Here is an 11,407-nt window from a genome sequence, read left to right on the forward strand (position 1 = left end):
TGCGGGCTCGCAGCGGCGTGTCCCAAGAGTGAGTGAGCGAGCGCGGGCGGGGCTCGAGGCAGAGGAGGGCGCGGCCCAGAGGGGGCTCCATGGGGGCGCAGGCGGGTTGGGGCGGCGGGTGAGTCGGGAGTCTGCGGGGCCGGAAAGAGGTGCCGAGAGCTGGGGCGTCTTGGACCACCCTCGGCGCCCCTGGCTTTTCCCAGCCATCTCTCAGCTGGGGCGTAGCCTGCAAAACCCATTTGACAGATGGGAAAATTGAGGCTCAGAGAGACCAAGTAATTTTCAAGGTCACAGCACGAGGAAGCAGCAGAACCGGTCAGGAATGGGTGTGGATGGTTCCAAGAAAAAGTCTGTCTGAGAACTCCGTAGAGGAGCTCCCAGGGGAGCATGTGTAGGGGCAGGGTACCCTTCCTTGGGGCAAGGCTTTGCCAGGGTGGAGAAATGAGGGGAATCAGGGCGAGCCCTAGACCAGGGATGAAGGGGGGAGGGGCGGCGTAATGGGCGTGTGCGCACCCACGAGGGTGTGTGCATGGGTGGGAAAGTGCATGCGTGGAGAGGCACTATCTTGCGCGTGTGCACACGTGTGCAGATGTCAGCGCCTCCGTGGCTTCGGGACTAGAGCTGGCCTGGCTCAAGTGGACAGCAGGTCTGCGAGGCGACCTTGTCCGCGGGTTTGCATTTGTGGTAGATGTGCTGGATGTGTGTGCTTGGGGGCTCCTCGGTGCAGGTGTGTCCAGAGTGCGGGTGCCATTGTTTGAGGCAGAGGACAGTAGAATGCCTGTGCCCTGCAGCGTGTGCGAAGGGGGCTCTTGTATCTAACTCAGGTCCCAGGCCTCCGGAAAATAACTTGGGTGTGGAATGGGTGTCTGTCCCTGCAGGAGTGCGCCTAGCCTCGCCCGTAACCCGAGTTGCTGGAGGTGTCCAGCCCGCAATGGCCAGCCCACAGTTCTAGCGCCCCCTTCTGGGCACCACACTCTGCGCGCGCAGTTCACCTCCGCAGCCTGGGGGTCTAGGTCAGGATTCCGGGTTTGGGGGAAGATAATCCTGTGGAAGGGCTGAGCCTGGACCCCTGGGCTTTTGCGGAGGTGGCTTGGGAGCGGGCGGTTCCCAGGCTCAGGCTTCCAGCTGACGCCTCGAGGGCCCCCCACCCCCGCCCCAGGAATGTTCCTCTCTACTCCAGCCCGCCCCGCTAGGGCAGGCCCCTGGGGGCTGCCGACGCCCCGCCCCTCCCCGCAGGCGCCCGGGAGCGGGGCGTGCGGGCAGGACGCCTGGGTTCTCTCTTCCCCCTCCCATCCCAGGGAGAAATTCCTCCGAGGTCCCCTCAGGCTCTGGGTTCCCAAAATAACCCTGCGGGGGAAGGGAGGCAGTTGAGGGAGGAAGGAAGGAGGGGCGCAGAGCTGAACTGCGGGGCGCTGCAGGTGCCTCTGGGGAGCAGCGGTGAGCCGCAGAGGGCCTGCGGGGGGTGGGACTGGAGCACCAGCCAACCCCTGAAGTCCGGGCTCGTCCCCATCCTAGCGGAGCTCCTCGACCCTTTCTCTGCTCGGAGGGTGGGCCGGAAGCCTCTTGGCAGATCCGTTTCCCAACTAGCGGGTTGCACCATCCCGGGCCGGGCCGTTGAGCCCAGCGAGTGGCCGAGTGGCCACCGTGGGCAACTCCGCCCCGGGCCGGCAGGGGGCGTGCCCGTCCCTCCGGGTTCCTGCCCCTGGGCCGCGCCCCCGGCTGGCCCGAGCCTCCGCAGACTCTAGCTCTGCCTCTCTCAGGACAGGGTTCGTTTCCGAGCCCCGAGGGAGGTTCTCAGAGCGCAGCGTGGGTCCAGCACACCCTGGCCGGCAACCATGGCGGGCACACTGGATCTGGACAAGGGCTGTACGGTGGAGGAGCTGCTCCGCGGCTGCATTGAAGCCTTTGGTGAGTGGAGCCGGAGGGCGCTTCAAGTCCGGGCCCCTGCCTCTAGGGGGGATCCCTGGCCTCGAGTCCTACAGCCTCCTTGAGGGAAGCTCTTCATGGCAGGGGAGAGAGGTGCCTACGCTCCATCAGGCCGCTGTTTCCCTTGCCCATTCTGTCCGCGCCCGTGGTAGAGGAAGGGCCAGGGTCCCAGCCTGTGGCACAGAGGGTCTTATCTGTCTGCTCGGGGATCCGGAGGAACTCTCTATCTCTGGCGTGGGAACTGTTTCCGGCAGATGAGGGGCAGCTTATCTGGTGATGGGGTGCCCCTTTCCCTAGCACTCAGGAAATGACCTCTGGATTTCCGACCCCGGGGAACCCAGACTCCTTCCGCCCCAGCTGGTTCCCCTCCAGATCAGGGCCAGCTCCCATGCTCTGGGCCCCTAGCTCCTCGGATCCTGCTCTACCCCTCGCCCACCCAACCTTTTCTTTACCACTGACCTCCCGGTTTTTGATTTACCTCCTGGTTTCAGAGGAACCAGGAAAGCTGGAGGTGGGCGGGGGTAGGAGTGCAGCCCCAGGGGCCCTGATGCTGGGAGGGCTGCGGGCTAGGTTATAGGAATCTGAGCTTCCAAGCTCAGCCTGCTTCCTGCTTCTCTTTGACCCTGCCGAGTTAGATGACTCTGGGAAGGTGAGGGACCCTCAGCTGGTGCGCATGTTCCTCATGATGCACCCCTGGTACATCCCGTCCTCTGAGCTGGCCGCAAAACTGCTCCACATATATCCTTCGCTGGTCTCACTTGGGCTTGGTGGTCAGTGTCCACCAGTGAGCTCCACACCGCCCAGGCACAGCTGTGCCTGCAGGCCTCCTTCCCACCTCTGTTGGAGGCTAGGCCTTACCTCTGTGCTCCCTTCCCCACTCAGGCCCTGGCCTAAGCCTTGCCCTGTCTCTCCCTAGGGCCTAGATCTGCCCCTACACCCACTGAGGTCACGCCTACCCTCAGCCCTCAGGAGCCCTCTAGCTCTGCACCCCCACCCACATCTCTTCAAAGCTCAGGCCCCACCCACCACATCCTTCCCGAACCAGGGTTCCTCGGTTCCCATCCTGTTCCACAAAGCCCGGTCCCTTCATCCCTTGCTAGAGTTAAGCACCATCCTTGTTTTCCTTAATTCTCTTCCACCTACCAACAATCCCGGAAGGACAACTCCAATTCACTGCAGGTGAAAACGTGCCACCTGGTCAGGTAAGTCTTCCTCTTGCTCCTCTCTCTGAGGCTTCAGCCTGGCTGGAGGAGTGGACACGGTGCCACTGGGCCTTGAGGGTTTGACTTTGGGTGGCCGGGCTGCTTCAGGCTGCCCCTTCCACCATCCTGCACCCTCAGTCTCAGCTTTCTTTTCCCATTTGCCCTGTAGGGGTGGAGGTCTCGGGGGCTTTTGTACCCTTGGGGACAGAAAGAGCTGTGAGAGGGGGAACCGAACTTTGAGACTCTTTCTTCCTCTTTGGGTGATGACAGTCCTCATAGGCCCTTGGGTGACCACCTGGGGATGGTGGGGGAAGGGCTGCCTTGGGTGACTCCGCCCCTCCGCCAGGTACTGGATCTCAGCATTCCCAGCGGAGTTTGACTTGAACCCAGAGCTGGCTGAGCAGATCAAGGAGCTGAAGGCTCTGCTAGACCAAGAAGGGAACCGCCGCCACAGCAGCCTCATCGACATTGAGAGCGTGTGCGTGGCAGGGCTCGGAGGGTTTAATAAATGTCTGTTGATTGAATGAGTGAGGATCATGTCACTGTCTTGCTTCAACACTTTCCATGCTCCCTGTGGCCTTCAAAACGCCTGGCCTTGGTGATCTCAGGTTCGACTGGAGGTGCCTGCCTCATCTGCCATGGCCCACAGCCAATCCTGCTGCACCTCCTACCTCGGCTCCACCCGCCCACCCGCCATCATCTCAGCCCCTGCATCTTTTCCCACCTGGCATTCGCTTCTGTCATTGTCCTTGTCTCCTCCTCCATGTCACTGTGGCTCAGCTCAAATATGACATCTCTGTAGGCTCTGAGGGCTCAGGGCTGTTCCAGAGCAGCGTTTGTCCTCCCACCTCTGTCTTCCCATGGCATCTTGTACAGACTCCAGCACGAAGGCCTCATACATGGGTCACACTCTTTAGAGATCTGCATTTCTGTGTCTGTTTCTCAGTAGACTGTGAGCTCCTTGAGGGCAGGAACCGTGTCTTGCTCATCTCTATCCCCAACATCTAGCACGGTGCCTGGCACAGAGTATGTTGTCCATAAGTGTGTGCTGAGCGCAGAGTGAGGGGGATGGGGGAGTTGCTGGGCTGGGGACATTACATTAGTGCCTAGGACAGTGGCTTCCATCATGACAGCCTGAGTGGCATGTCTGTGAGTGTGGAGCCACACTTGGCCGGGGGCATCTCCAGTTCAGGGCTCACTACTCCTGCCCCCCCAGTCCCACCTACAAGTGGAAGCGCCAGGTGACTCAGCGGAACCCCATGGAACAGAAAAAGCGCAAGATGTCCCTGTTGTTTGACCACCTGGAGCCCCTGGAGCTGGCGGAGCATCTCACCTACCTGGAGTACCGCTCCTTCTGCAAGATCTTGGTGTGGCCCACGGGCTTGTGGTTGGGGGCCAGTGTGGACTGGGAAGGGGTTCTAGGAGGGGCAGGACCTCTGGGCCATACCTGGGACAGCTGGAGGATGTCACGGCACTGAGGCCACTCCCTCCTGCCTCCAGTTCCAGGACTATCACAGTTTCGTGACCCATGGCTGCACAGTGGACAACCCCGTGCTGGAGCGCTTCATCTCCCTCTTCAACAGTGTCTCGCAGTGGGTGCAGCTCATGGTTCTCAGCAAGCCCACAGCCCCTCAGCGAGCACTGGTCATCACGCACTTTGTGCACGTGGCTGAGGTGCCTGCCCCTCCCCCCAGCTCCCCGTGGCATGCACCCAGTGCTCCCTCCCCAGAAAAGTTGGGCTCAATCCTGGGCCCCCTTGGTGACGCACTGCCTTGCCCTCCCCATCTGCCCCCTAGAAGCTGCTGCAGCTGCAGAACTTCAACACACTGATGGCCGTGGTTGGGGGCCTGAGCCACAGCTCCATCTCCCGCCTCAAGGACACCCACAACCACGTCAGCCCCGAGACCATCAAGGTGCCTGGGAGTGGGGAGCCCATGATTCCCATTTGTGGCCTTTCCAGGTGCAGTGCTGTGGGCTGGGCACCACTGTCCTCATTTGCCAGCTGAGGAAACAGGCCTGGAGGGATTAAGTACTTTCGTAGGTTATACAATGCAAGTGGCTGAGGGAGACTTGCAGGTCTGCCTGGCCCCAAAGTTAATGCTTTCTTCTCTCTCTTTTTTTTTTTTTTTTTTTTTACAACATATGGGGTAAGATAGATATAGAAAAAGCATATAAAACAGGTGAACAGTCTATAAAGAAAAATTATAAAGAAGTGCCTGTATAACTATCACCCAGATTATGACACACTCTTGTAATCCTGGCACTCTAGGTGGCTGAGGCAGGAGGATGGCAAATTCAAGCCCAGACCAGGCAACTTAGTGACTTAGTGACACTCTGTGTCAAAAAAGAAAGAAAGAAAAAAAAAAGGGCTGGAGATGTAACAGTGTGAGGGCCCCTGGGTTCAATTTCCAGAGGTGCCACACACACACAAAAAAACATTGGCTGGCGGTGTGGCTCAGTGGCAGAATACTTGTGTAGCATGTGTGGGGCCCTGGGTTCCAACCCCAGCACTGCAAAAAACAAAAGCTAAAACAAAAACATTGCTACACCCAGCACTTTAGAGTGTGATTCGCTCCCCACCAGAGGTAGTCAGTGTCATGTCTTTTGTGATGATGACTTTGCTTTTCCTTATATCTCTACCCTGTATGCGCATTCCAAAGCAAGAGTGGGTTTTTTGGCGGCCTGTTTCTGAACTTTCTGTGCGTGCCATCTTGTCATGTTTGTTAGTTTGTTTCTTGCCCTTTTCACACCACAAGCTTGGGAGAGTTTTTTTGTCCTGTTGTGTGGAGCAATTGTTTGTTCATTTTTGTTGTTATGACACATTACTGTAAGTCCACCACAAAGTATGCATCTATTCGATTGCTAAACATTTCGGGGTGTTCCCAGTTCTTCCTGATACAGCACAGCTCCAAGCATAGTGCTAGTCACCGACCTGTGCTGCCTCACCTCCCTGAGCCTCCGTTTCTTCTGTTAAATGCCCTGGTAGAGAGGTGTGGTATTTGACAGTGGATGTTGCCTTGAACTCATGACCTCTGAACTCTGACCCCATAGGCACCGAGGGAGCTGGTGATGGGGGACAGTAAGGGAGGGTTTTGCCTTTTGACCTATGCCTGACCTTGACTCAGCCTTTTCCACGTTTCCAGGGCCAAGGTGGGGAGGACAGTTGAGTGGGGTTTGTGCGTGTGACCTTCTGCCCTTTGCTCCCCAGCTCTGGGAAGGTCTCACAGAGCTAGTGACAGCCACTGGCAACTATGGTAACTACCGACGCCGGCTGGCAGCTTGCGTGGGTTTCCGCTTCCCCATCCTGGGTGTACACCTCAAGGACCTGGTAGCCCTGCAGCTGGCACTGCCTGACTGGCTGGACTCGGCCCGGACCCGGCTCAATGGGGCCAAGATGAAGCAGCTCTTCAGCATCCTAGAGGAGCTGGCCATGGTGACCAGCCTGCGGCCACCTGTGCAAGCCAACCCTGACTTGCTGAGTCTGCTCACGGTGAGGGCAAGGGGTCAGGGAGAGCTGGGATCTGGTCACCAGGAGTTAAGGGCTGCACTATTCCTGGCTGTGGGCTTGGCCTTGGTTCTGGATTCTGATCAAGGCACTGAAATCCAAATGGGGCTCCAGCACTTGGTGTGAACCTGAGATGAGCTGCAAGCTCGGGCTGAGGCTGTATGCTGACGCTGGTCTTGAGGCTGCCGTGTGGTCTGGGGACTGGATCTGAGGAAAAGCCTGGCTCCTGGGTCAAGTTCCTGGCAGTGGACTGTGGTTAAGGTTTGGGGCTGTGCTCTGATCCTTTGGACAGAGTGGGTTCTTGGATTCGGAGTGAAGTCCTGCACTTACCTTCCTGCTCAGCCTGGAGGTCGAGTGTAGGAGTCGGGTTCCAGACTGGAGCCAGACAAGGTTCTAGACGCTGGGCTGGGGCTGAGGTTGAGGGTTTGTTGTGAACTTTTAGCTGCTTCCCGCTCTGGACGGAGATCAGGGTTGAAATTAGAGCTGGATTCTGGGTGAATTCCAAAGCTCAAGGCTGGGTTCTGACTGGGCTCTTGGCTGAGATCTTGGCAGTGCAAGGTTTGGAGCCAAGCGGAGGTCTGGTCAGTGTGCTGCTGGCATGGGGGCTGCTGGGGTGTATTTCAAGCCAGGCTTTGTCCTGAGCCCTGGGGATTGGGCTCTGAGCTAAGCAGTGGCCTCTAGGTGGCCCTGCAGTTCTGCCTTGGAGGCTCCTGAGAGCGGCAGGGACGAGAGGGTGTGACCAGACCTGTGTATCCTAGGTGTCGCTGGATCAGTATCAGACGGAGGATGAGCTGTACCAGCTGTCCCTGCAGCGGGAGCCACGCTCCAAGTCCTCGGTGAGGGGGACTCTCTGGTTTCCTCCCCTCTCCTGCCTGAAAACTGCAGGATGTGAGGACGGACAGAGGAGCCCTGGGGCGGGGCAGTGGCACTGGGCAGGTTCTTTTCCTCCAGGCACTCTCTCTCTGTTCCCTTGGCCCTGGGCTCCCCCGACCTAGCTCAGGCTTGACCATTCCCACAGCCAGCGAGCCCCACCAGCTGCACACCACCTCCCCGGCCCCCAGTGCTAGAAGAGTGGACCTCGGCTGCCAAGCCTAAGCTGGACCAAGCCCTCCTGGCGGAGCACATTGAGAAGATGGTGGAGGTGAGTCTCCCAGAGTCTGAGACATGGGGACAAAAGTCCGCTGATGGAGGTAGCAGTCAGGAAAGGCTGGTTTTGCCAGAGCACTGGCCTGGGAGCCACCATGGGTGCCATGTCCACGAGCAAGTGAGCAGGACAAGTAGCAGGCTGCACAAGACGGGGTGCTGATGAGGGGCTTGGGTGGGGATGGGAAAATGGAGGTCGCGGAGACGCCTCTGACACCCTTCATTACATAGACTGGGTCTGTCAGAAGGGCAGGCCCTGGTGACCCCTTTTCTTTTCCTCTCCTGCCTTTGTGTGTCCCTCTGTCCTCTAGTCTGTGTTCAGGAACTTTGATGTCGATGGAGATGGCCACATTTCCCAGGAAGAGTTCCAGATCATCCGTGGCAACTTCCCTTATCTCAGCGCCTTTGGGGAGCTGGATCAGAACCAGTGAGGAGGGCTGGGAGCCTGGGGGACAGGGAAGGCAGTGGCTTACCTCCCCCTTGCCCTTCAGTTTTCCCACATGCAAGATGAGGCCAGTGAACCTGGCAGCCTTGGCCAAGGAAGCTGCCACTTTGGGGAAGGCTACTATTTTTTGGGGTAGGAGGAGACTGTGAGCTGTAGAGGCCCAGTGTGATGTCATTAATTCAGGCAGATGGGGGACCCCACTTGAATCTCGAAAAGACTGTGGCCTGGGGACCTTTGCTACATAAATACTGTTTTGTTTGTGGAGCTCACAGCTGGCAAATGTGTGGGCAAGTCAATCTCTCGGGTAGCCAGTTTTTTTTTTTTTTAATTTTTAAAATTTTTAAATTTTTGTGTCTTTTTGAGACAGGGTCTCGCTATGCAGTTCAGCCTGGCCTTGAGCTCACTTTGTAGCCCAGGCTGGTCTCGAACTCACAGCGATCCTCCTGCGTCAGCCTCCCAGGTGCTGGGATTACAGGCGTGTGCTACCACGCCCGGCTGGGTAGCCAGTTTTAATGAATAGGTAAGAATGGCCTGTAATTAGCAGCACCCACTTGCTTATCAATAGTTCATCTGCTGACAATTTGGAAAAACAGCTGGATCTCTGAAGTAGGTTAAGCATGCTCCTGCCACCATATTTATGCCCCACTTTTTGCCGAGCAGACAAAACCCCAATCAAAATGTACAGTCTATTCTAGGTCAATTTATTTTTATTTTTTACTAATTATTTATTTTTTTTACAAGATATATGCATTTAATTGTCCAAACAAGGTCGATTTATTTTTAAATGTGACCTGTATTTCAATCCCTTCCTTTTAAACCCACTTTACAAAAGTCTATGATTGCTGGGTGTGGTGACACACATCTGTAATTTCAGCACTTGGGAGGCTGAGGCAGGAGGATTTCGGTGAGTTTGAGGCCAGCCTGGGCTACATAGCAAGACCTTGTCTCAGAACAGAACAAAACAAAACAAAATCTACGGTTAAAAAAAATCCAGGTAGTAAAATAAATTTATACTGAATAGTTATAGAGAGTAAGAAGTAAATGTTCCCAACCTCCTTCCCATTGGTAGAGGTGACCTATGTCAATGGTCAGGCAAGATGTGTGTCCTTTCAGTCTTTTTTCCAAGCAGGTGCAAATCGATAGAGATTTTGTTTATCTGGTGTGTGTTTCATGGAGAAACAGGATTGTCATATAAACCCAGTGGCTTTATGAGGTTGCTTTGTTTTTCCTCCCAAAGATGAGGTAGGGCAGATGAGTTCCATGCTATCTCTCTGGGCTGGTGGGTGATTTTATTCCAGGCTGCCTTTCTACTAAAAGTATAATCCTGTAAGACCCTGAAGGGACTAGGGTGAGGTAGTGGACACTTGTGATCCTAGGGGACAGCAGCCTGGCAACTGAGTGAAATCCTCTCTCAAAAGGGACTCTGGAGGCCCCAGCTCCATATAGGGCTTAGCTTTAATTCTCTATTTGATGGACTGGGGTTGTGGCTCAGTGGCGGAAAGCACTAGACATGCACAAGGTCCTGAGTTCAATCCCCAGCGCCAGAAAAAAAAGAGAGGTCAGTAACCCACTCCTGAGCCCAGCCCAGCTCACAGCTTCATCTTGAAGCTCTCTCTTTGTTTCTGGAAGTTAAGGATTTCCGCCCCTTCTTGAAAAATTATCTATGCATTTAAATGCAATTTTGGATATCTTTTTAACCAGCATCTAGCTATTTGGAACAGTGGATTTTCCCCTCCCTTCCTTCCTTCCTCACTGTCTTGCTGGAATTGCACACTTTGTTTTTTTGTTTGCTTTTGTTTCTGTGTTCCACTCTATCCTGGACATCTTTCCTTGTGGAGTCATGTAGAACTACCTCATTCTTTAGAACAGCTGCAGAATACTGCGCTATGTGGCTGGGCCATCATTTACCTAACCGTCCTCCTGCTGAAGGATGTGTAGACTGTTGCAGTGTTGCTCTGTAATTATGTGCTGTGTTGCTGTGAACATCCTTGTACCCATGCACTAAGGCCAGGATTTCTGTAGGAGAAATTCCTAGAAGTGGGATAATTGGATCAAAAGAAATGCACATTCTAAATTAGGAGAGACTGCCAGGCTGACCTCAGACAAGGTTGTACCAGCCTGCACCCCCACTGGCTGTGTGTGTGTCTGTGTCCAACTTCCTTGCCAAGAGTGGACACTATAATAAGCTTTACAGTTTTTCCAGTCACTTTGGCAAACCGCACCTTGGTTTAATTTGCATTTCTTTAATACAAAGATTGGGGGGAGGGTATCTAGTCGTATATTTTACTGGCCACTTTTATTTCTTCTGTTAATTGTGTGTTCATAATCATTGTCCATTATTCTACTGAGTTTGTTAGTCTTTTCTCATTGATTTTTACAATCTCTGTTAATGGATATTAACCCTTTGCTGTTGAATGTGTTTGCAAATATTTTCTCTTTGTCATTTGTGTTGTCCTTTTCCATATAAAATTTTAAAAACGTTCCTGTGTTCAGTATGTCAGTCTTTTCCTTTATGGCTTCTTGGATTTGTGTTACGTGTAGAAAGGCCCTCAGCCCCTCAAGGTTACAAAATAATTCTCTTGTATCTTTTCAGACACTTTTATAATTTAATTTTTTCATCAGTGTTCTTCATTCATTGAGAATGTAGTTTTTAATGCACAGTATGAAGTTTACATTTTTATAAACCTTTCTGAGACATCTGCCGTCCCAGTTCTGTTGATTTGAACGATCTCTAGAGTCACATCAGGGAACTCCAAATTTAGTGGGAGGGGATTTCAGACAAGGGCCAGCCCTGAGGGAAATAGCTCTGGGTGGCTGAGGACCTCCTACCCACAGGGATCCTTGTGTGCATTATCCCATGTACTGTGATCCTCTCAAAACTTGTGTGAGGTGCAGGAAATATTATGCCCATGTGTAGATAAGGAAATAGGCCCAGGTCACACAGCCCAGAAGTGGAGCTGGGATTTGAACTGACATCGGTGTGCAGGGCACATGCTTGTCCTTCCCACAACATATATTAATGCATTAATGTAGTCTGTGTGGCACATGCCTCTAATTCCAGCTATAGGGGGCTGAGGCAGGAGGACAGCAAGTTTGAGACCTTTCTCAAAATAAAAAAATAACGACTGGGGATTTAGCTCAGTACTCCCTAGGTTCATCCTCAGTACTTGAAAATCGTATGGGGGG

The 11,407-nt window shown here is 54.3% G+C and overlaps 1 protein-coding gene across 1 annotated transcript in view; it reads left to right on the top strand.

Moving 5' to 3' along the window:
* The window catches only part of Rasgrp2 (RAS guanyl releasing protein 2 (calcium and DAG-regulated)), a gene marked incomplete at its 5' end in the record, with an annotated part of 14,300 nt that continues 2,893 nt past the window's right edge, over positions 1–11,407 (top strand). Inside the window, 12 exon segments of the mRNA XM_005384568.2 lie at positions 1–28; positions 1,761–1,908; positions 2,562–2,664; positions 3,066–3,128; positions 3,475–3,606; positions 4,345–4,495; positions 4,629–4,802; positions 4,925–5,041; positions 6,337–6,618; positions 7,392–7,469; positions 7,652–7,774; positions 8,088–8,203. Of these exon segments, the coding sequence (XP_005384625.1) occupies positions 1,836–1,908; positions 2,562–2,664; positions 3,066–3,128; positions 3,475–3,606; positions 4,345–4,495; positions 4,629–4,802; positions 4,925–5,041; positions 6,337–6,618; positions 7,392–7,469; positions 7,652–7,774; positions 8,088–8,203 (1,412 nt within the window).

The sequence above is a fragment of the Chinchilla lanigera genome, unplaced genomic scaffold, assembly GCF_000276665.1.
Source record: "Chinchilla lanigera isolate Chin_1 unplaced genomic scaffold, ChiLan1.0 scaffold00021, whole genome shotgun sequence".
NCBI lineage: Eukaryota > Metazoa > Chordata > Mammalia > Rodentia > Chinchillidae > Chinchilla > Chinchilla lanigera.